The 26,335-nt window shown below is 39.5% G+C and overlaps 1 protein-coding gene across 1 annotated transcript; it reads right to left on the bottom strand.

The window, feature by feature from the left end:
• Positions 1 to 13,930: 13,930 nt before the first annotated feature.
• On the bottom strand, positions 13,931 to 22,006 carry LOC116713809 (NLR family CARD domain-containing protein 3-like; the record flags this gene model as incomplete). Its single annotated transcript, XM_032554083.1, has 9 exons — positions 13,931 to 14,463; positions 14,599 to 14,645; positions 17,210 to 17,383; positions 17,615 to 17,788; positions 18,017 to 19,802; positions 19,887 to 20,106; positions 20,257 to 20,323; positions 21,148 to 21,243; positions 21,903 to 22,006. Coding segments are annotated over 9 exons (3,183 nt in total), but the record flags the coding sequence as incomplete, so codon positions are not given.
• Between the last annotated feature and the right edge of the window lie 4,329 nt (positions 22,007 to 26,335).

The following is a 26,335-nucleotide window of genomic DNA, read 5'->3' as shown; positions in this document are numbered from 1 at the left end:
GCGGGTGAACTATCGTCACCTTCCCTGCCCAGTTCCTCGGTGCGGATTCAACAAAACCAGGGTGGACCGGCACCTGGAGCAGGGGCCGCGACTTCGTGACGGGCATAAAGAACAGGGTGACTATGGATGGATTGAGGGCGCTCAGGGCCTCCAAGCCAAGCCCCCCAATGATATCCAGCCTAGACATGGGTCAGGATGAGGATGAGCTCATCCTAGACGCAGCCGTGGACGATATGCCCCCCAGCCCCACCACCAACCCTAACCCTCAACAAAATCTCGTGTTCTACAACGAGAACGGCAAGGAAGTCAAGAACCTCCAGCTGTATGTGCAAACAGCATGGTCCGAGATGGGGCTGTCTAGAACACCCACTCTGACAGATTTCCGTAGCTCCATTGCTACTTATGTAAGTAATTATATCACTCTTTCAGTGTGAAAACTTAAAATAAAAACGAAACATTGAACAACAACAACTTCCTTTGTTTTTCAAGACTAGAAATGTGTTGTCACCAAGCACACGCTCAAAGGTAAGTAGTAACATGTGCCACAACACAGCCATGGCGGACAAGTTTTACGCCATGCATCATACGGCGGAGGAGCTTGCAGAGATCCCGACAAAGGTCCAGGAGGCCCTGGAGAGCGAGAGCGTGGAGGATGTGATCAGCTCGCCTCTCCTGATCCTCTCGGAGTCCTCCTCGTCCAGTGATGCAGAGTGTGAGGAATCTGTGAAGAAGAAAAGGGTAAAGGTTAGGGTAGGGGAACTGATTTCCTCCTTCTAAAGGAGGGAGGTGCACTGGCCCTCCAATCCGGGGGTCCTCCCCGGTCCCAGTCCCTGAAAGGACAGCGAAATCCTGGACGGCGACGTTCTACAATTGTCCATCCGTCTTCAAATGTTTTGTGTAAGATATGTTGGTGTGTGCTTATGTATTCAATAAAAAACTAAAGGAAGGTTTCCATCTTTGGAAACAATACTTAAAAATAAAAAAGGAAAAAGAAACAAAATAAAAAAATTAAACAAATAAAATTTCCTTTTCAAAAAAGGAGAAAACTGCCGAAAAATAAAATCTATAAATTGTTGTTTTTGTGCTTTTTAATTTATTTGTTTATGTTTAAAAAAAATAAATAAATTTTTTTGTTTAATTTTTTAGAAAGAAAAATATGCGCCCTTTGCAACGTTTCGACCCCGAAACGGGTCTTCTTCAGGCTGGGCGCACTAAAGAAGCTGTAAAAGCAAAAAGCCGAGCTCTGAGGGAGATGCTGTCGCTTCACTGGCTGGAGCAGAAATGAGCTGCAAGATGCTCTGCAGCCTTATTTATCTCCTCCCCCAGGCGAAGCTCCGCCCCCTCTTTTTTGTGTCTCCCTGTTCTCAACGAATTCGTTTAAAATATTTTCAGGTTTTCTTACTTTTTTTAAAATTGGGGTGGGGGTAAAATGAATTTAAACTTTTTTAATTGGTTAGGGTTAGAAGGAATTGAAATATTATTTTAATTGGTTAGGGTTAGGTTTAAAAGATCAATTTGTTAGAGTTAGAATAAATGAAATGTAAGGGTTAAACTAATAAGGCAAGGCAACTTATTTATATAGCACCTTTCAGCCAAAGACAATTCAAAGTGCTTGTACAAAGAAGTGAAAAACAACATACAACAGAATAAAAATAAACATTACAAATTTGGATATAGTTAAAAAAAATAAAAATTTAAGAATAGGCAACGTCAAATAAGAAGGTTTTTAACCTTGTTTTAAATAAACTCAAGGTAGGGGCAGTGTTGCAGTGAGCAGGAAGCTTATTCCAGAGTGTTGGAGCATAAAAGCTAAAAGCTGCTTCACCGTGTTTAGTTCTGACTCTCGGAATGGTTAGAAGGTTTGATTCTGATGATCTTAAAGGTCTGAGTGGTATATATGGTTGAAGAAGATCAGAAATGTAGTCTGGGTTTCTATTATGAAGTGCTTTGTAAACCATTAAGGAGATTTTAAATTCTATTCTTCGAGGAACAGGCAGCCAGTGAAGGGATTTTAGAACTGATATGTTGATCTCTTTATGTTTTAGTTAGGACTCTTGCAGCAGCGTTCTGGAGAAGCTGGAGCTGTCTTATTGCTTTTTTTTTTTTGATAATCCAGTAAAAATTCCATTGCAGTAATTGAGTCTACTAAAAACAAAGGCATGAACTAATTTTTCAGAGTCTTGTGGGGATATGAGTCGTGTAATTTTAGCAATATTTTTTAGATGGTAGTATGATGTTTTTATGATAGATTTGATGTGGTTATTAAAGTTCAGATCAGGATCCATGATCACCCCCAGATTCTTGGCTTCGTCAGAACATTTTAATCCAATGGACTGAAGGTGGGTGATTATATTTAATCTATGCTCTTTTGGTCCAAACACTAATATTTCAATTTTATTTTTATTTAGTTGGAGAAAATTTTGGCCCATCCAGACATGAATCTGCTCAATACATTTAGTGAGTATTTGAGCCTGACTGTAATCTCCTGGTGAAAGACTGATGTATAGCTGTGTGTCATCGGTATAATTGTGGTATTCCATCTTACTATTTCGTATAATTTCAATTAATGGAAGCATATAGATATTAAAAAGAAGCAGCCCCAGAATGGAACCTTGGGGAACTCCATATGTAATTTCATTCAGTTTGGATTTAAAATTGCCTATGGACACACAAAAGATTCTATTGAACAGGTAAGATTTAAGCCAGCTGAGTACTGTACCAGAAATGCCAACCCAATTTTCTAACCGGGATAATAAAATATCATGATCGACTGTGTCGAATGCAGCACTCAATTCAAGCAAAACTAATATTGACATTTTATTATGGTCAGTGTTTAGACGGAGGTCATTGACTATTTTCACAAGAGAAGTTTCAGTGCTGTGATGTTGACGGAAACCTGACTGATGGACATCAAAACAGTTGTTCAGGGCCAGAAAGCCATTTATCTGCTGAAAAACAATTTTTTCTAGTATTTTAGACAAAAAAGGTAAGTTTGATATTGGTCGATAATTGCTTAAAATTGATGAGTCTAGATTATGCTTTTTGAGAAGTGGTTTAACTACCACAGTCTTTAGAGCCTGAGGAAAGACTCCAGAGGAGAGTGACTTGTTAATTATTTGTTAAAGGTCCGGAGCCAAAACCTCTGAGACCTTTAAGAATAAACTGGTGGGTATGATGTCAAGGGAACAGGTGGATGATTTCATACGATGTAAAGTGTAACTCAAATCCTTTTGAGTGATCAGGTTAAAGTGGGTCATCATAGATAAATTCTGTTTAGGGGAAAACATAGTTAATTGTTTCCCAACAGCAGACACAGGGGAGTTTATTGTTTCCCTTATTTTCACAGTTTTATTTATTAAAAAAGTGGCAAATTTGTCACAGGCCTCAGAGGAGAAAAATTCACGGTTAACAGAGGAAGGTGGAGTTGTTGATAGAGGTAGAAATGACATTTGAAAAAAAACTCTCTCTTGCATTTCTTAGTTCAGAATTAAACATTTTGAGTTTATCTTTGTAGATATTTAAATGGGTTTGTAGTTTAGTTTTACGCCACCGACGTTCTGCTCTCCAGCACACTTTTTCCCTATTCTAACCGACTCAAAATTTCTCCAAGGTGGTTTACGTTTCCCAGATATTACTTTTGTAGTAACAGGAGCAATGGTGTCAATACCCTTCTCAATTTTAAAAATAAAATTGTCTATTAGATCACTCAAAGATGCACAGGAGTTTATAGCAGTTGATGAAAAAGCCCGAATATATTGATCCGCAGTAGTTTCCGTAATGCATCTTTTTGAAATTACTTGTGTATAGTTGTCTTTTTGTGCAGGGAGAAAGCTGTCCCAAAAAATACAAAAGTGATCTGAAAATGTTACATCAAGCACTACAATTTTAGATATAATGAGTCCTTTAGAAATAATAAGGTCCAAAGTGTGTCTATGATTATGTGTGGGTTCCAAGATATGTTGGATCAGTCCGCAGTTATTCAGGATCTGGCATAGCTCTTTACTGCCTCGATCCAGTGGATTGTCGATATGAAAATTAAAATCACCAACAATAAGAACAAAATCAAAATCCACCAAAAATGATTTCATACGATGTAAAGTGTAACTCAAATCCTTTTGAGTGATCAGGTTAAAGTGGGTCATCATAGATAAATTCTGTTTAGGGGAAAACATAGTTAATTGTTTCCCAACAGCAGACACAGGGGAGTTTATTGTTTCCCTTATTTTCACAGTTTTATTTATTAAAAAAGTGGCAAATTTGTCACAGGCCTCAGAGGAGAAAAATTCACGGTTAACAGAGGAAGGTGGATTTGTCAATCTGTCAACAATCAAGAACAGAGCACGAGAGTTGTTGATAGAGATAGAAATGATATTTGAAAAAAAACCTCTCTTGCATTTCTTAGTTCAGAATTAAACATTTTGAGTTTGTCTTTGTAGATATCTAGGTGAGTTTGTAGTTTAGTTTTACGCCACCGACGTTCTGCTCTCCAGCACACTTTTTTCCCTATTCTAACCGACTCAAAATTTCTCCAAGGTGGTTTACGTTTCCCGGAGATTACTTTTGTAGTAACAGGAGCAATGGTGTCAATAACCTTCTCAATTTTAAAAATAAAATTGTCTATTAGATCACTCAGAGAAGTGCAGGAGTGTATAGCAGTTGAAGAAAAAGCCTGAATAAATTGATCCGCAGTACTTTCCGTAATGCATCTTTTTGAAATTACTTGTGTATACTTGTCTTTTTGTGCAGGGAGAAAGCTGTCCCAAAAAATACAAAAGTGATCTGAAAATGAAATAATAAGGTCCAAAGTGTGTCCATGATTATGTGTGGGTTCCAAGACATGTTGGATCAGTCCGTAGTTATTCAGGATCTGGCGTAGCTCTTTACTGCCTCGATCCAATGGATTGTCGATATGAAAATTAAAATCACCAAGATATCCAAGATATTAAGACCAAGATGGCGGCGCATAAACAACGCGAGGCTCAGCGTCTCTCCAGAATCTGCTCTTTAGTGGTTTTTTTATCTATTCATGACTGGACTTTTTTTCAGAATTGCACAGCGTTGCTGCACTCCAGCAGACACGAACTTCTGGACCTTTGGAGCTACAATTTTGACTCTATGATCGCTGATCTCCGACTCATCCCAGAGATCTCCAGAACACCGGAGGCTGCTCGCTTCTCCCGGCTGGGTGGAAGTGTATGCAGGCCGCGACGAGAACGTAAACAAAGGCGGGGTAAGCGTGAAGGGGTGCGAGCTAGGCTAAAGCTAACACCACATCGGCTCCCTTTACCCAGCATTTTCCTCGCCAATGTCCGTTCTCTGGCTAATAAAATGGATGAGTTACGACTATCCATCACGAGTGACAGACGGATTATGGACTCAAATGTCATGTTTTTCACCGAAACATGGCTAAACAACAGCTGCCCGGACAATGCTATCCAGCTAAGTGGACGCCACACACACCGAGCCGACAGGACAGCAGATGACTCCGGCAAGACCAGAGGCAGAGGTTTGTGCATTTATATTAACAAAGCTTGGTGCACAGACTCTGCTACTACCGAGAGTCACTGCTCACAGAATGTGGAGTTTTTAATGGTCAAATGCAGACCTTATTACCTCCCAAGGGAATTCACCTCGATCATCCTGACTGCCGTGTTCACCCCCCCGGATGCTAATGCCAAGCTAGCCATGAAAGAACTCTATGCGGCTATTAGCAAACACCAAACCAAATACCCCGAGGCTGCTTTTATTGTTGCAGGTGATTTCAATCACTCCAACTTGAAGACAGTTCTTCCCAGATTCCACCAACATGTCTCCTGCCACACCAGAGGAGACAAGACCCTGGACCATGTCTACTCCAATCTGGCTGGAGCCTACAATGTGACACCCCTCCCCAACATCGGACAATCAGACCATCTCTCCCTGTTCCTCAAACCTCGGTACTTACCACTCATCCAACTTGTGAAATCTACCGTGAGGACAGTAAAGGTGTGGCCAGAGGGCTCAGACGCTGTGCTCCAGGACCGGTTCAGAAATACAGATTGGACTATTTTCCACCATACAGACTTGGATCAGTACTCCTCATCTGTACTGAACCGTATTTCCACCACCATAGAACGTGTCACCACCTGCAAACGCATTACCATGTACCCCAACCAGAAACCCTGGATGAACCGAGACATTCGTCTCCTGCTTAAGGCCCGCAACATCGCCTTCAGGTCAGGGGATGCACAGACTTACAGTGCAGCCAGGGCAAGAAGGCCAAACACCACTACAAAAGGAAGGTGGAGGATCATTTTTCTAACGCCAACCCCCGACGTATGTGGCAAGGCCTTCAGATTCTCACAGACTACAAGAACCCCAATACCACCCCCGCTTCTACTGATGTCTCCTTCCTCAACGAACTTAACAACGTCTATGCTCGTTTTGAGAGAGGGAATACCACAACTGCAACCAAAGCATCTACCACCCCAGGCCAACAGCCACTGACTTTCCTCCCCACTGACGTAGGAGCGGCTCTGAGCAGGATTAAATCCCACAAGGCTGCGGGTCCTGATGGCATACCTGGACGTGTCCTCAGAACGTGCTCTGGGGAGCTGGCAGGAGTGCTGACGGACATCTTCAACCTGTCCCTGGCCCGCGCTGTGGTACTGACCTGCTTCAAGTCTACCTCCATCGTCCCAATCCCCAAGAATCCCAACCCAACCAGACTCAATGACTACCGCCCGGTAGCCCTTACCCCCATCATTACCAAGTGCTTGGAGCGGCTGGTCCTAGCACACCTCAGATCCTGTCTCCCCCCCACACTAGACCCCCACCAATTTGCATACAGGCAGAACAGGAGCACAGAGGATGCAGTCTCTATAGCGCTGCACTCTGTCCTTTCTCACCTGGACAGTAAGAACACTTAACGCCAGACTGCTGTTCTTAGATTTTAGTTCAGCATTCAACACTGTCATCCCATCACAACTCATTACCAAACTCACAGACCTCGGCATCAGTTCACTCATGTGTAACTGGTTGCTCGACTTCCTGACCAGTCGACCTCAACATGTCCGGCTGGACAACCACTTCTCATCCACCATCATCATAAACACCGGAGTGCCACAAGGCTGTGTGATGAGTCCCTTCCTCTACTCCCTCTTCACCTACGACTGCAGACCTGTCCATGGCTCTAACGCCATCATCAAGTTCACAGACGACACCACGGTGATCGGCCTCATCAGAGGTAATGACGAGGCCGCTTACAGGGAGGAGGTAGACCGTCTGGCTGAGTGGTGCGACAAAAACAACCTGCAGCTGAACACCGAGAAGACCAAGGAGCTTATCGTGGACTTCAGGAGGAACGCTGACCCACATCCACCCATCCACATTAAGGGGACAGTGGTGGAGCGTGTGGACACCTTTAAGTTCCTGGGAGTCCACATCTCCGAGGACCTGACTTGGACGACCAGCTGCTCCAAACTCATTAAGAAGGCGCATCAGCGCCTCTTCTTCATGAGGACCCTGAGGAAGAACCACTTGTCCTCAGAGATCCTCACGAACTTCTACCACTGCACCATTGAGAGCATCCTCACCAACTGTATTACAGCTTGGTACGGGAACTGCTCTGTCTCCGACCGGCAGGCGCTGCAGAGGGTGGTGAAAACTGCCCAGTATATCGCCGGGGCACCTCTCCCTGCCATCAAGGACATCTACAGGAAACGGTGTTTGAAAAGGGCCGGGAAAATCACAAAGGACTCCACTCACCCAGCACACACACTCTTTTCCCTCCTGCCCTCTTGGGAGGCATTACAGAAGCCTACAGACCAGAACCACCAGGCACCGGAACAGCTTCTTTCCCACAGCTGTCACACTTTTGAATGCCTCCTGACATAAAACATAAACTATAAGGACTGTACTCCCCTATCCTCTCATACAACAATAACACATGGACTATCCTCACACACACACACACACATCACGGACTGTTTTCTTCACACACACATACAACCTGTAAATTTTATCTGCCATTATTTATCTATAATCCATTCCCTAACATTCTTGTATATTCTGTATAATCTGTGCATATAGCTCCCATATTTATATTTATACACAATATCTATATCTCTTGCTACAACCCCTTATAGTCCATACATACATAGTCTTGTACATCTGTAAATAAATATATCTCGTAGAGCACTTCTGGATAGATGCAAACTACATCTCGTTGCTTGTACTTGTGACAGTGCAATGACAATAAAGTTGAATTCTATTCTATAAGAACAAAATCAAAATCCACCAAAATTAGGGACAATAGTTCAGTGAAATCATCAAAGAAATTTGCACAGAGTTTTGGAGGTCTGTATATATTCAGCAGCAATATACGAGTGTACGAGTTTAGTTGCAAGGCAACATATTCAAAAGATAAAAAGTTTACATAGGATATCTGCTTACAAGTAAAGGCAGAATTAAACAAGACTGCAACTCCACCTCCTCTTTTGTCGGTTCTGGTCTGGCTTATAAAGCTAAAATTTGGAGTACATGATTCAATAAGAATAGATGAGCTGTTATTTTGATTCAGCCAAGTTTCGGTCAGGAACAAAAAATCAAGACGATGATCTCAGGAACAAAAAATCAAGACGATGATCAATAATAAAGTCTTGAATTAAAAATGATTTTCCTGCCAAGGATCTGATATTTAATAAAGCCAATTTTAATATGCAGCATGAAGCTTTAAGATTTCTGTTTGGTTCCAACATTGGTTGAAGTGGAATAGATACTAGATTTTGCAATCTAGAGACTTTTTTGTCTCTGTGTGATTTTACTAATTTTTGTCTGTTATTTATCAGAACTGGTATTATTGAGGGTTCCTCAAAAGTAGAAGTTGATTTCACTGTGTTGATGTCAGGAGAATGAATCTCACCAATTTGTATATTTCTTACAGCATTATTCTGTAATCCCTCATTTTCATGATGGGGAAGCGCACACCTAGCAGAATAAATAGTGGAGGAGGTATTCCTAAAAACAGGCTGTGTTGATGCACATAGTCAATTTTGATTACTTAAAGTCATGGAAATACAGTAATGCAAATTAGTTTTTAGTATCCTGCTACCATTGTTGTTGAGATGAACTCCATCCCTTTTAAAGAGGTACCCACGATCCCAGAATAAGTTAAAATTATCAATAAAAGAAAATATAAGAAATCAGTTGGGTAGGATTAAAACTAGGTAAAGCTTAATTTAAAAAGAAGTGTTTAGGTTCGCCAAATGGTTAGGAGTCAAAATAAAGAGTGGTCAAAGACCATTAATTATCAATTAATTAAACCATCATAAATCTGCAGCACTCAGTAAAACTAAAGATTGTTTATTCACCCTAAATTAGTGAAAAAGGTCTTGGACTGAACCAGCCATCCCTGTTTCAGAGCACTTGTTGTGAACCGGAACTTCTGCTGTAAATAATACGTGAGTTTATTTGTCAGGAATTTGGTCCAGTTTAACAGAGAAAATAGAAAGGGACATTTGATGACCAGGAAGTAGAAAGTATGAGGCAGTTTGATAAATTCTTCATGAGAAAGGAGAGAAACTCTGATGAAAATGTTTCATAATTGTCTCATGAAGAGACATGCTGGTTGCTTCTTGGTGCAGCAACTAGTCAGACTGGACTGACTGCTCAGACTGAGTGAGAGTCAGAGCAAAGTTCACTTGCTGAGATTTGAAAACATGAGTCCTTCTCATGACTCCCAGTGTGAACACAAACACTTCTGCTTTTATTCTGCTGATCCAGGTTCTATTCAGCTCTGATGGAAGCAGAGGCTGCTTTAACTGGTAAACAACTGGACTCTTCATTGGTGGGGATTTGTCTCCATCTGGTGGTGAAACTATGAATTGTATGATGAACCCTAGAACCAGTTCTAGGGTTTCATTTATCGGGATATGAATAAAATTAAAATGAGCTCAGTACAACAGCAGCTGAGATTACATTGAGTCATTATTTACTGAACAGAACCAGAAAAAAAACAACATTCCATCCTTGTAGATTCCTCAGCAGGTCAATGTTTAGCAATTGCAAGGAGTGACTAATCAGATGGAAATCTGCACTTCAACCATTTTTGTCCATGTAATACTACAAAACAATTAGTTTATGGTTTTATGGAATTATGGCACAGAAATAAGAAACCACTAAAAACATAAACTAAAAGAAAATAATCTGGGAATTCAAAGTTCACGTTACATTGGAACTGCAGCAGCAGGGTGTACTTACTTTTGACTATGACTGCAGTGATGACTGTTGGTTGTTGATGCAGTGCTGTCTGACATACCAGGGATCACTGCTTTCTGCTCCCTGAAACCCTGATAGGAAAATATTAGTAAATAAACTTTTAGACAACGTTAGGCAGAAACACTGAAACGATTTTGAAAGTGGTCGATGACTTACATGTTGAATCAACGTTAAGGTCTCAACCATAACTGACACTATATCAATGTTGCTCTGAATATGGATCTACATGTACATGCGCATTTAGATTGATTTTATATTGAATGACAGTTAAGGAATCAATATTGATTCATGTAAATTTTTTGGGGCCTGATAGGTCTACATCATATCATTAAACTTTTCTTCACTGGTGGTAAATACACAACTTTGTTGGCAGACAATGGGTATTATATCGTTCAAAATTATCTTACATTACCATATTTCCCAAAATATGTGTAGACAAACTTAAAAAATGACAACGTGGCATTAATATTACATTTTATTTTTTTAAAAAACAGGCATAGATCTGTAAACATGTTTGATTCCTTTTTTGACTGTCAGAACAACAGTCTTCTGTCCACAGAAGAACAGCATCCATGAGGTTAAGCCTTGTACTGTATGAACCAGGGAAACAGAATGAGTTGGAGTAAGTTTGACTCTGGTTGGCATCATTTTGGTTCCTTGGGATGCTTTCCTTCTGCTCTGGTACACAGGGTCGGCCCAAGCCTCCATAGGGCCTTCTCTTTCTGCTCATAATGTGGATTGCTGAAATCAACAGTCAGACGATAAGAACATTCGCACAACTGCTGTAAACTTATTGCATTTCTGACAGTATTGTTTTCAATATATTCTATATGCATGTATAATATTTGTTACATTTATCGGTCCGCCGATTTCCTTAAATTTGGGAGATTGGTGATCGGCCGGCATATGAAGCTGATCTTATCCCCCGTTCTTATACACCTCAGCAAAGGTTTAGAAATCAGCCACTGTCCTCTTCTGTTCTACAGTTAAAAAGGTTTGACTGACAGACCAGCCCACCAGGTCATGTCTGCACGCTTAAAGTTAACAATAGTCACCTCACTGTTGCCAACTCAGTGACTTTCTTACTATATCTAGCAACATTTGAGACAAACAAAAATAGTATCAGCCAAAATCTTCAGGTAAGGCTTTTTAAAGCTAGGTAATCGGCAATCAGGCAGAAAACTACAATAGGTTTAGCCCTACCTAAGATAGAATACATACACACATATTCATGACATACTTTGACTGAAATAATTTCCCTTAGGCATAATTATGAATAGCTAAAAATGTTACTTATACCAGGTGAGTCTTTCTCACCTGAGAATGTGAACCGGTACTGGGCTGATTCTGAGCCTTCAAATGATTTTAATAAGAGAAGTTTCACATAATTTAGAAGTTGATGTAAAAATATTTGTTTTAGCCAAAGAAATGATCGTGCTCAGCAGCAAACAACATATTGCCTAACAGCTTAGAGAAGCTCATTGATATATTAATGCAGTAGGCATGTATGCCTGATGTAAAATAATTTTGTCAAACATTGAGTAGTTTTAATTATTGTAATCAAACATTATCCAACACACCAACTGAACCGTATCAAGCTAAGTTTCTATTAGCGGCTCCATAAATCTTTCTGATAAATATTACATTATCAAAACACATGAAAACATACCTTTAGCTTGGCTTTTTTTCTATTCTTCCTCTTTCTTTTCTCTGTCCCTCAAGGATAAGTCCTTTTTTGCGACATTCTTTTGCTTAACATCCATCGGTCTTTGGAGGTTCGGGCTGCACTGCACGTTGCACTCCAGTTCATATTACCGGTGAAGCGTGACCTACTGCGGCCACTAGGGGGCCTCCCAAGAGCAATTTCTTTTTCCTTTTTGTCCATATAAAGAAGGATTTCTACATACAGTATCAAATATATATTATTAAATAAAATAATCACATGTTTACAATGAAATCGTGTGTCTTTGTTATTAGAATCACATATAAATCATTATTTAGCATTATTCAGATTAGGGGGTGTTATGGATAAAATTATTATCCATAAATTATTATCCTACTAAAAAGAAGCTGTAGTGGCTGTGGGTGATTTGCTAATGGGGAAAGATTTTACTGTTCTTGTCTTTGTCTTGATTAACGTTTTTTATTATCTTAGCATATGTTTTTAGAACATATGCTAAGATTACATTGTCTTTTATCTGTCTTTTATCTGCTCATATGAACACGCTTACATAACCATAACATATATGGAAGCCCGTTTGCGCCACTCTGGTAAAACATAAATAAATAAATCATCTCATTATTTAGAGATCTCGAAATAATGAGAAAATGTATTTTAGATATAAAATAAAACCTGTATGTGTGTATATATATATATATATATATATATATATATATATATATATATATATATATATATATATATATATATATTATTATTATTATTTTTATTATTTTTTTATTTATTTATATATACAGTACAGACCAAAAGTTTGGACACACCTTTTAATTCAATGAGTTTCCTTTATTTTCATGACTATTGACATTGTAGATTCACACTGAAGGCATCAAAACTATGAATAACACATGTGGAAATATGCACTAAACAAAAAAGTGTAAAACAACTGAAAATACCCCTTATATTCTAGTTTCTTCAAAGTAGCAACCTTTTGCTGTGATTACTGCTTTGCACACACTCTGCATTTTCTTGATGAGCTTCAAGAGGTAGTCACCTGAAATGGTTTTCACTTCATAGGTGTGCCCTGTCAGGTTAATAAGTGGGATTTCTTGCCTTATAAATAGTCATGAAAATAAAGAAAACCCATTTTAATTAGAAGGTGTGTCCAAACTTTTGGTCTGTACTGTATATTGATTTCTACCACAACTGACATTAAAAATTAAAATATGTAACAAAATATTTTACATGTATATTCACCCGCTTCAATTCAATATTAAATAGATTAGCTGGAAGAAATAAACATTCTCTGAAGTTCCTCGGCAGATGTAATCCCCAGGATTTTCCATTTCCATTTTGCTGCATTTACAGTATTTTACTTTTATAAGCCTTCCAGGGCCTACTGTTGAGAAGCATCCTCACATAATAATGCTGCCACCACCATGCTTCACAGCTTTCTTAATGGTCACCTTTTAAAACAACAGAAACTTCACGTTTACAAGAAAAGGAAACATAATTCTAAACGTTAGCAGCCTCCAGAAATGTCAAACATTAATTAAAAATTTTAACTCAGTTTTAAAACATGTGGAAGTTTTTTCGTTGCAGGTGGAACCAAAACTACCTTTTAGCTTTAAAAAAAAGATATGTTTAGAAAAATAGGAGCCAACACAAACAGGTAATGTCCAGTGATTGAGAAAAACTGCCCAACATTTAAATTAAATCTGAATCATGAATGAAAGGAAAACACCAAGAGAGAAACACAACATCCTGACATTCTGTGTGAAGTTTTGACTGGAAACAGAGAAACAACGTGTGGATCCTGGAATAATCCCAGCTTCTATCTTTAAAGGACTGGAAGAGGAAGAGGTTTCCAAGAAATTATTTAGGAGTTTAAAAAACAACAGAATCCATGAATCTGAAAAATGTGTTTCTGAGTGAAAGAGAAAGATAGAGACTGAACTATTTTTTCAAGAGTAACAATGTTTCTCTGACAGGAGGAGACTCTTTAGACTCAACTCAGCACAGAAACACTGAGGAATAAACCCTGAACCAAAATCCAGGATACAGAGGTTCAGTGAATGTGGTGTTGAAGGTGTGGAGGTGGGTCAGTGAGTCAGAGGAAACACTGTAGAAGGACAGAATGCCAGCAGGCCAGTCCAAATACACTGCTACTCTGTTAGAGATAGAGGAAGAGGAGGGGGGAATGTTTGTTGAATTGTTATTGTGGCAGGCAGTATAACCACCTTTAAAGCATCTCAGACACCAAGACTGATCATTCCATCCAAACCAACAGTCTCTTTTCCTCTTGATTCTTCTGTAACTCACTGATATGTCAACATTTCCTCTCCACTCAACTTCCCAGTAACATCGACCAGTCAGACCAGTTCTACACAGCAATTGAGCAGGATCAAATCTGTCTGGATGATCAGGATATGACTGAAACTCCTTCAAACGTGTCACCTCCCTGTTGTCTTCAGACAGTTTGAGGCTGTTGTTCACTGTGTTTGTGTCAATGGTGAGTTCACAGGAATCTGATGGAGAGAGCAAACACAATCCAGCTGCAATTATTGATCATTTATTGACACTTTGATGATGAGAATAAGTGATGTGATGTTTGAAGATGGTTGCTGCTTTGTTGTCATGAATCAAATGAAACAAACACTTACACTTCCTCAGACCAGGTGTCAACCATTGGACTCCAGCAGGCTCCACCCTGAAAGGAAGAGGGAGATCAGGCAATTGGTCTCTTTCAGTATGTAGACATGGACATTACATGCCTCTCACACACACATTGTCCCACACTGAGGAAGAAACAATACAACATTTGAACACGTCCACTTCTAAAAATCCAAAGAAATAAAGGTTTGAGAGCATACAGACATCTGGGCTGTGGTGATGATGAAAACATTTCAAACTGCAATGACTGTAGTAAGGACAGTTGGTGCTGCTGTAGCACAAATCATTTCTCCAAACACAGGGAAAACCCCAACAGAGAGGAGAAAGGAAATCCCTCAGTAACAACCTGAGGAAACACACTGACACCTAAAAATACATCAAGAAACTGAGGAAACATTTTTGGAAACTCCAACTGATTTAATAATCACCATTGAAACACAATAGATCTAAACACTGATTCAGTGTAAAATAATTACTTTCAGATGAAGTCAGACTAAACTGTAGGATTGTCGCACTGTTGTAATCAGACAGACCAAAAAGAAAGCTTGAAGTTCTTCTCCTGTTCAGCTCTACGTACTAATGTTGGTCAAATTAAGCTTCATGAAGCAAGGAAGTTTTCTTGCTTCATGTTGGCGCTCTGGTGGGGGTCCTCACCGTCCCCAAAGCGGCACACGGTTGGTGTATTATTTTTTGGGCACTGAGTAGTGCCCGAAGGTTCACTAGTCACTAGTGACATCTGCTGCAGAAACTGACAGCCTTGTCACTCAGATCATATTTCCAAAAATTTGTAATTGCAATATTGTCACAAAGATTTTGTCAAACTTATGTTTAGTAAGAGTAGAGTCAATTAAATCCTATTTAACAGTAATGTTTTTAGTTATTAAAATTATTTGTAGCCAAACTAGTCCTGCTATATCTTGATTGTCAACAGTTGAGTTTTGTTTTCTTTTATGTCATAGATGGATTTGACAATAAAGACGTTTGATGTTTTAGTGTCTTAGGAGTGTAGTGCTTGTTTGTGTTTTGACTTTCTTTGCTAAGTTCTTTTTTCTTGGATTTCTAATTGGCTGTGATCCCTTATATTTAGCTATGTGCAGAATTTTACTCTTGGAACAACTTTAAGTGTGTTTCGGCTGTGCAAGACTGATGCATTTTTGCTTATCAAACTATAAATAATAGTGGAAATTTCCATAAGATGAGAAATTGGGAGGTGAAAGAGTTAATTATTTTTATTTAAGAAGAATCTTATTGTGAGCGGTCAACTCAAAGTATTCCCAGATGTCAAAGATTTTCCTCTTGCAAACAACCAAGTTTAATGCTGTTCAAAGCGCTTTGCATCACAAAATCACAAAAATATAAAGTCTTTATAAAAAACACAATACTCAACAATTGAGAAAACCAGAAATAAACATTACATTTTGATGAATGCCATCATCAAAATCATCAATACACATCAAATATGTTGGTCAATGTTCCTTTTATTTCGGCCACTGCTGATGACAAATACTCTCCTCAGATGCTCTGATGCTCGACCAAATTCCATACAACAACCCATGAAGCAGCCCGGTTCATCACACATTTATCTTGAAACTGACATGCAAAATGAAGCAGTCATGTGTCCCATGTAATGCGAGGCATCTTTTGTTGTCAGTCAAACGATTGACAACATTGGGTCAGTCCAACTCCGTTACTTTTCCATCAGCTTCAGAATCTCACAGGTACATATCAATGGTGACTCTCAAAGAGCTAAATTTGTGATCTTTGTGGTTCTCCAAGGTGTGTTCCTTCCTGTTGACAAGTTTCAGAAACCGCAACTGGCCTGCAACTCTCAGCAAGAAGCGATTCCAGTTTGTGGTTCAGCTCACGTAGCATTTGAGTCTGAGCATTCAGAGTTTCGCATACTAAATCAGATTGGTTCAGTTACTCGGTGATCCTTTTTTAGACTCAAGTTTCTGTCTGAGGTGAATTATGTTTATCTTTTAAATGCTTGCAACAGGTGCTTTTATTACATCCCTGTAGTATTACTGTAACTCTCTCTGCATTAGTGTTAGTCAGGTATGCCTTGATTGACTGCAGTTGGTCCAGAATGTTGCAGTTTGTCTTCTGACATGATCTCAAAGTTGTGAACAGACTCCTGGGTATATCTCTGACCTCCCAGCAGCTTTATGTGACCTCCAAATCTCTTTAGATGTAGCAATATTTGCTTTTAGCTGAACCAAGTTCTAGGCTGGTTCACATATGTGATCGAATGTTTAGGGTTATAGACTCTAAACTGCTGAATTTAACTACACCTACACAACAGGCAAGCTCTAACTGTTGAGGCTGAGGGCCCAGGAGATTTAGCTCTGTTTTACTTTGCTGTCACTTTTTTCTGTCCATAACTTTGGGAAATATTGCATCTGTTTTTAGTGCTTTAAATCAGATTAAACTCTAAATTGAACCATGGTCTTCTGTTTAAATCAACTCCCAACAGTAATGAGATATAATACGGTGATCTTGTTAATTATTTTTAACATGTTAAGTTATTATCAAATTCACTTTAAAGTTAGAAATTAATTCTTCCTCCTCTACCAGAGGCACTTGCAAGAGCTTCCTCCATACCTGAGAGCGTCCAGTTTCCACTGTGGATCCTTCAGTCCAGCTGACAGCAGCTTCACTCCTGAGTCTCCTGGATGATTGTAGCTCAGGTCCAACTCTTTCAGATGGGAGGGGTTGGAGGTCAGAGCAGAGGCCAGAGAAGCACAGCCTTCCTCTGAGATCAGGCAGCCTGACAAGCTGCAGAAACAAAAGATTTTGAATCTGTTTTGCTATTTTTTACTGCTTGTGCTTATTACATGTCTGCAAGTTTTCTGCAGTTGACTTAAAATACTTTAGCAAATTTCACAGAAAACAATCAGCTTTAACAGTCACACTGCATTTTCATAGGAAATTTAATTATTCCTATTGGAAATAACATTGATATAATCTTTAATAGCTGATAATGAACAGAAACTGAGAACACTGTACCTGAGAGTTTCTAGTTTGCAGTTTGGACTCTTCTGTCCAGCAGATAAAAGCTTCACTCCTGAATCCTTCAGGTTGTTGTTACTCAGGTCCAGTTCTCTGAGACTGGAGGACTGGGAGCTGAGAACTGAGGACAGAGCTTCACAGCTTCTCTCTGAAAGGTTACAGCCACTCAGTCTGAGGAGATAGAGAGAAAATTTGTCATTAAGTAATTAATCAAAAACCAATGTTCTCCTTGGAAAGACTGATGGAACTGCCTTATTTTACTCATCTTTATGTTGCCTTTTGTTGTTAACTGGTTAATTATAAAAGAATTGAAGCAAAAAAATCTATATTTACCACTACAACTCAATTAGCAGATTTCTCACTATCAAAAATAAATACAGTAACAATTTGCATTCTTACTGAGCTTTGTTGGAGGCTTTAACCACTGGCAGCAGTCTCAGAAGAACCTCCTCTGAAACAGAGTATTTCTTCAGATCAAACACATCCAAATCTTCTCCTGAGGACACCAAGATGAAACCCAGAGCTGACCACTGAGCAGGAGACATTTCATCTGTGGAGAGACTTCCTGACCTCAGAGACTGTTGGATCTCCTCCACTAGAGAACGATCATTCAGTTCATTCAGACAGTGGAACAGATTGATGCTTTTCTCTGCAGACACATTCTCACTGATCTTCTCCTTGATGTACTGAACTGTTTCCTGATTGGTCTGTGAGCTACTTCCTGCCTGTGTCAGCAGACCTTGTAGGAGTCTCTGGTTGGTCTGCAGTGAAAGTCCCAAGAGGAAGCGTAGGAATAAGTCCAGGTGTCCATTTGGACTTTGCAAGGCCTGGTCAACAGCTCTCTGATGGAGGGACTTTGTTTCTAAAATCTTAAATTTCAAAGATATTGTAGATGTTTGTGTTTCTTCCATCAGGTTGACCCCAGAGTTGTTGAAGGTCAGATGAACATGAAGAGCAGCCAGAAACTCCTGAACACTCAAATGGACGAAGCAGAACACCTTGTCCTGGTACATCCCTCTTTCCTCTTTAAAGATCTGTGTGAACACTCCTGAGTACACTGAGGCTGTTCTGATATCAATGCCACACTCTGCCAGGTCTGATTCATAGAAGATCAGGTTTCCTTTCTGCAGCTGATCAAAAGCCAGTTTTCCGAGAGACTCAATCATCTTTCTGCTCTCTGGACTCCAGTGTGGATCTGTTTCAGCTCCTTCATCATACTTCACCTTCTTCAGTTTGGTCTGAACCACCAGGAAGTGGATGTACATCTCAGTCAGGGTGTTGGGCAACTCTCCACCCTCACTGCTCTCCAACACATCCTCCAGAACTGTAGAAGTGATCCAGCAGAAGATTGGGATGTGGCACATGATGTGGAGGCTTCGTGATGTCTTCATGTGGGAGATGATCCTGCTGGCCTGTTCCTCATCTCTGAATCTCTTCTTGAAGTACTCCTCCTTCTGTGGGTCACTGAACCCTCTGATCTCTGTCACCATGCCAACATACTCAGAAGGGATCTGATTGGCTGCTGCAGGTCGTGTGGTTATCCAGAGGAGAGCAGAGGGAAGCAGTTTCCCCCTGATGAGGTTTGTCAGCAGAACATCCACTGAGGTGGACTCTGTAACATCAGTCAGGATCTCCTTGTTGTGGAAGTCCAGAGGAAGTCGACTCTCATCCAAGCCATCAAAGATGAACAGAACCTGGAAGTTTTCAAAGCTGCAGATTTCTTTGGTTTCAGTAAAGAAGTGATGAACAAATTCCACCAAGCTGAACTTTTTCTCTTTCAGTACATTCAGTTCTCTGAAAGTGAATGGAAATATGAACTGGATGTTCTGGTGGGCTTTGTCTTCAGCCCAGTCCAGAGTGAACTTCTGTGTTAAGACTGTTTTCCCAATGCCAGCCACTCCCTTTGTCATCACTGTTCTGATTGGTTGATCTCTTCCAGGTGGGACTTTAAAGATGTCTTCTTGTCTGATTGTTGTTTCTGCTCTGTGTGGTTTCCTGGATGCTGTTTCAATCTGTCTGATCTCATGTTCATCATTGACCTCTCCAGTTCCTCCCTCTGTGATGTAGAGCTCTGTGTAGATCTGGTTCAGAAGGGTTGGACTTCCTGCTTTAGCAATTCCCTCAAACACACACTGGAACTTCTTCTGCAGACTAGATTTAAGTTGACAAGGTGCAGGAATTGTTTCTGAATGAAGAATAAATAATTTTAATACATTTTAGTTTAGAATGATTTTTCCATCAGATCCAATCTTTGCAGAAATCCTCTTACTTCTTTGCAGACGGTCAGCCAGCTCCTCCTGCTTCATCATCCTCAGGAAGTTCAGCGTGATCTCTATCACTGCCTCTCTGCTGCTCTTCCTCTGCTCGTCATCCTCACCTTCCACCTCCTCCTCCTCATCTATTTGACTCTCTGGGTCATCTTGAATCAAAACATTCTTGATCTTCTTCAGTTCATTCTTCACAAACACGACAATTTTGTCCTCCAGCAGCTGAAAGAAAATAACATACGAATGACACATCAGACTGAAGTCATGGAACTAAACATCAAATCAATGTTAGACAGATTTGTCTGCAAGTTGCAGCATGGAGATGACTGTGAACAGAATCCATGGAATAGCAGCAGTTGTACACGTGCAGACCATAAATATGGAGTCCAGCTGTGTTTGGTGCTGCTGGCTGGGAACTTCTGAGCTCTGCAGGTCCACTCTGTGGAGGAATCAGGAACAATTAGGAAGTCTGTAAATATTTACCTGACAGTTTTTACAGATGAAATCTCCAAGAGCGTCACAGTAAAACATCAAATGAACACATTACAAGGAAGTTAGAAAAGGAAGATGAAATGAAAAAATGAAAACCAGTAACACCAGAATTCACAATATATTTGTGAATATCTCAGTGCTAACTGGGAGGAAGCTGGATTTCTGTTCTTGGTTCCTGATCATGGCCTGGCCTCTGTGAAACTAATAAAGCCAGGATGAACTGATGGCACTAGGGAAAGTTTGGCTTTATTTCTTATCTTGGATTTTTGAACCCTGCTTAAGTAATTTAAGAACCTGGTGAAGCCAATAGGACCACATCATTTGCAAAAAGCAAAGATGCAATCCCAAGGCCACCAAAACGGATCCCCTCAACACCTTGGCAACTCCCAGAAATTCTGTCCATAAATGTTATGGACAGAATCGGTTACAACGGGCAACCTTAGCGGAATTCAACTCTCACTGGAAACTAGCCTGACTTACTGCCGGCAATGCGGACCAACCTTTTACACCAGTTATACAGAAACCCAACAGTCCACATCAAAGGGCCTGGTACCCCATACTCCCGGAGTACCACCGGGGTCCCCAAGGGACAAGTTCAACTACCTTCTCCAAGTCCTCAAAGCAGTGATTGTGCAAACTCCCTTATACCCTCCAGGACTCTCCACACAGAAATGTGGAAAAAAGAGCTGAGATCAGGTTAAACACATGTTAGAATGAAAACATTTCAGACCTACTAAGTTCACAGAGATACAGCAGTTAGATACAGCTCACCTCTCAGATGGTGGAGGTCCAGGAGATTTAAAGTTAATGAAGTCTTCCTTTGACCCATCACTCTTGAAGGACACACAGCTGGGTTCTGGTTTGAGGCTAGGATAGATTATGACAGAAAAAAAAAAACTAGGATTAAAACACACCAGCTTTTGTCCACATACTAGCCAATATTTACATTATAGACCCATAAGAGTAGTAACCTGGTTGAACAATGGGACAAATTGTCTCCAAGTTAAATAATGATTTCATGTTAATTGCCTCTTCAGGTTTGATGTAGGAGAACTCTGGATAAAAACAGGGATCTACATAGATAACAGAGGTTCTGCTACATTTGATTGATTTTCACTAGATCCTATCAGTACCTCCATAGAGTGAGTTGTATTCAATCAGAAAATCAATATAAATATTATTCCATAAATGTCTGATCATTCATCATTCTGTCACTGATGAAAAATGTTGAACTCGTGTTGGTCATCAAGATCCAGGAAATGTGTTGGAAGTTGGTGAGTTTTTCCAGATGTGTCCTGCTGTAACACAAAGCTCTAACCAACAGGCTGGTGTTCGCTCAGCTGCTTCTGCATCACTGACTGGATGTTTGGAAGAACACACTGATACCATGCTGAGCTGCTCTGTTCAGTCTGGATGAAGCACCAAAGAGGAACAGCAACTGCTTCATCATCACAGTCTGTTTTGGTTTGATATAGTGTGAATGTGTGTGAAAAGGGTTCTGGACACGTTAGAGATGGTGATCTCACCTTTGACCTTTGCTCTGGCTCTCATCTTCATCTCCCACACAGAAGTGGTTTAGAGGGAAGGTCTCCCTCCTCTTTGAACTCACACCTGATCCATGTTGCTGAATTCACATCCACATCAGCTTGCACACACTTTCTACCTTCATCCTGCAAATGAAACACAAATCATTCATCTGCAGATCAACTCTGATCATCCTTTACATCAATAGCGCTGGAAAAAGATCAGCTGCTACTGAAGGCTCATTTTCCTGTCAATGACTTTGAAAAGACCCTCATCACATCTGGCTGTGATCCTCTGGATGTTGGTCTAGATAATTTTTCCGTTTTTCTTTCAAAATTTCTAAAACCCAGCAGTTCATTGTTGAATTGATCTAATAATGTGAAGACATCACTTCAGCCTTGGCAGGTGTCCACCGTCCTCTGGGTTCCTGTATGTCTCCAGACTAACATGTGATTGACTGATTTCCTCAACATCCACAAACCTTCATGAACACAGAGTTCCTCCTCTGCCTGGAAATCTAGAAAATAGCTCATTTGATTTCAGTTTATAAGAAACACAAATGGTGTTTTTCTTTCTTTCCTTCCTTGTGTCCTTGTTTCTGGTCTTCTTTCCTTGCATTTGACTGTCTATCTTTCCTACTCTTCCTCCACTTTGTTTTAAGTTAATAATTCATTTACATTGATGAAAATGTACTTGTTCCACTGGCAGATTATTTCACTAATAACAAGACATTTTTCCCATTTTATAAGTGAAACAATCACCCAGAGAAGTCACTCTAGTCTTTTCTGGATCCAGACCATGGCCTCAGAGTTCGAGGCACTGATCCTCAGAAGATGAGTGTGTACCGCTCCAGTGAAAGCTGAAGATCATGATCTGATGAAGTCAATAGAACCACATCTGCAAAAAGCAGTGGCGAACCCATGGCCACCAAATTAGATTGATGGCCATGAGATCGCCACTAATCGACCTTAGGCTGTAACTAGAAATTCAGTTTTTATTTCTAATTCCTCTTGCACCTCATATAAGAATAAATGTACACTGTAAAAAATAAATTATTGAGCTGAAAAAGAAGATTTGCCCATATTTAACAGAATGGTGCCAAACCTTTTGGTTTTACATTTTTTCAGCCCTTGTTAAAGGTCCAAACATCCAGAAGTACAGCAGGCTTTTATTAAATATTATTTATCCCTGTGAACTAAATTTATCTGATTGTTCTGCTGCTATTCATTCATTTCTACACTCAGCCATTCATCACTGATTCAGTTCTTGGGTTCTGGTCCAAACTTTAGCCACTGAATCTGGAAGTTTTCTGCAGATGTTTCCAGAGCAACATCCCTGACTCCTAAAAAGATTTCTGGGTTTTCAAGAAGCTGCAACATTCTATAAGGTGGCCCAGTTCCTCCAAAATCAGTGATTCACCAACAAGGCCTATTGAAATCTTTAATTTCTCCATGTCTATCCCTTCCTGGGTTACTAATAACATTAAAAAGGAAACTCACTTATTTGACAGTTTTTTATGCAGAAATCAAAGACATCAGAAGATCCCAGCTGGTGACAGATTTTTATAAGGTGGGTATCAAAGCCTGAGATTCTGAAACTGGAATCATGAAAATGATCTGGCTCTAAACCAGTTGGAGGCTCTAGATTCTCTGTGTTTTCATGAACAAATTACTTTGTTTAAAAACATTTATTTGTTTTAAATGTGGATTTAAGGTAAAATATTCCCAACAAGTTTTTTAAACTCCTCAGATTCTCTATTTGGGAAATAAAATTCTAACTCTTAATTAGAGTTAGAATTATGTTCTTTTGTCTTTTGTTCCACTGTGGATCAAAAGACTGATCACTGTTAGGGGGGAAAAATGGTCTTTAAATCTGACTATTGGAAATAATTATTGTTTTATTGATGGATTTATTAGATCTAAAGTTAGCCTTTTGCATTATCTGTCTTTTTCATGCATTCCACTCTAAAATGTTGAATCTGAAGAGGTTTGAAGCTGTTAAAATTTCCTGGTCTGATTCAATTCACTTTCAGGTTTTCAGCTGTTTTTTCATTCTTATCTCTGAGCTGCAGATATTTTACAGCTGTCATAAACAACAGGGTGGAGAAATATGCGGCCAGCAGAACCCGGAAGTTATTTAATCACTTTCTATATTTATCGACTGGATCTTTGTTCTTAACCTGACAGAAACACGTGTTAATATGATCCATAAGGTTTAACTGGCTGCAAAACCTCTAAAGAGACAGTTCAGGTTTCAAGTTGACTTTTGAACATTTAGCAGAACAAAAGCAGGACCTCGAAGGCCATTCCTGTCTTTAAGCTCCCAGACATTTAGATTTCAGATGGATCATTTGAAGCTATGAAACTTATTGGGTCAACAGAGTTCTAGTCATGTAAATATCACATCTAAACATCAGTTGTTCATCATGTTGTTTTTCTCCAGTTCAATAATCTGTAGATTAATTTTCAAACAACAGAGATGAAACTTTGCGCTGAAATCAGAAACAAACATGTTCTCCAAACATCAGGGAGCAGAAAGAAACAGGAAAATTCCTGAAGACAAAGTACAAGTAGAAAAAAAAGAAGCAAACTTACAGTTTGTTCAAGTGGTCCAAAGAGTTGAAGAAGAAAATCTGAACTAAAGAATGAGACATAGGTAGGTTATCTGCTTTCTGGAAGGAGGCAGCGCTTCACCTGCGATGGAGGCGGGACATGTAGGAGGGTGGAGCAATGGGAGCAGCAGTGGAGTTCCTGGAAGCTTCAATGTTCAAAGTTTCTTTCTGATCCTCAAGGAGTCGTTTGGTTTCCAGCTGGCTGTCAGACATCAGAACAGAAAATAACACACACACACACTAAACATCAATTCCATTTCCTGGTTTCCCTATAAAAAGCTGAGAGCTGGTGGAATCAGCTCTCAGCTGATTCCCATGGCACAAGTTTTTGATCTCCACAAGGCTGCGCCTGGCAAGCATTTGAACCATCATGTCAATGTAAAAATAATAATAATAAAAAATAAATAAAACCATCCTGACTATGAGGAAAATGCGAAAGCTCCTCCACGGTCTGAACCACTGGCTCACTAACACACCGTTATTATTGACGTTCTTCTCAATAATCTTTATTGACCTTCCAGAAATGAAAGTCTTCTACGAGTGACTGAGTAGCTTGTTCCATGTTTCCTCTGATATTTAGATGTTTTCTTCTTTCTTTGGTGATGATTTTTTTTCTTTTTTTTCCCCAAGTCTGGGAGGTTGTTGGAAGGCCTCTTTACCATCACCCTAATCTTCAGTTACTTCCACAGATTCAGATCATTACTCTGGTTATATTGCTGGTAATATTACTTCCAGCCAGAAGAAATATGTTGATTCAATTCAATCTGCCAAGAGTATATATTTATATCTATACTTAGTTTGTTTCTTCCTCTGTGTTTTTGGTCATACAGTACAGACCAAAAGTTTGGACACAACTGTGTGTCCAAACTTTTGGTCTGTACTGTATCTCTGAGATTCTACTGTAGGAATGAATATTTAATATCCACATCTATGGGCTGTTTGAAGGTCTGTTAGTAATCAGCCACAGCTGAATGGGAGCATACATATTTTTATTTCATAAAAACATTTTCAGCAATGATTAACACTATAATAATTGTGTAGGATTTCAGACATCACTAATAATTATTGTGATGTCTCATAAAGAAGGTCTTCATCCTCCTTCTTCTTACTTTGCTGCATCCAGATTCAACCGCTCAGCCTGGAGCACAACTTTTTTGAGTTGTGCAGTGAATTTGATGGATTATTTTATACTGAATAAACTGAAGATTAGAATTTTTTGTGATCCAAAACTCATAATCTTGGTTAATGTTTTAAATATATTTGCTGTTTTGATGTAGGTGTGGATATTGTTGAATCAATCCTGTTTAACATTCAATATAATGACTGAACTTCCTTTCTGGTTGCAAGTTTAATTAGGCCAGCAAGTTGTAAAATACGTTCTGTATTAAGTTGTTCCACGTTCCATTTTATTCAAAGATACTCTGGGTGTTGTGTGTTACTAGGTCTGTGTCGTTTAGTTAATTCTGGGAATAAGAAGAGTTTATTATGTCCAAAATATGTTCAAAATGTGCAATGCGTTTAGAGATACATGAACTAAAATAGACGGGTTTACTCCAAAATGGTGTGTATGTTGAGGATGTAAACTTTGAATTAGTAATATTATTTAATTTCCACCAAGCTAACTTAATAGTTTAACTAATGAATGGAAAATGTGATGAAATCCTCCCACAAAATTATGGTTTTATTTTACATAAGCCATTACACTGCTGAGGTTGGGTCTATTTGATTAAGTACTGTAAATGATTTTGTATAAAATAATGAAAAACAATTGGTGTGCTGAGACCTCCATGTTGTTTTGGGCTTTGTAAGGTTGATAACTTTGTT

This window comes from Xiphophorus hellerii, chromosome 22, assembly GCF_003331165.1.
Source record: "Xiphophorus hellerii strain 12219 chromosome 22, Xiphophorus_hellerii-4.1, whole genome shotgun sequence".
Classification (NCBI taxonomy): domain Eukaryota; kingdom Metazoa; phylum Chordata; class Actinopteri; order Cyprinodontiformes; family Poeciliidae; genus Xiphophorus; species Xiphophorus hellerii.
The sequence above is the reverse complement of the archived record's forward strand: the minus strand, read 5'-3'. Positions and strand labels throughout refer to the sequence as shown.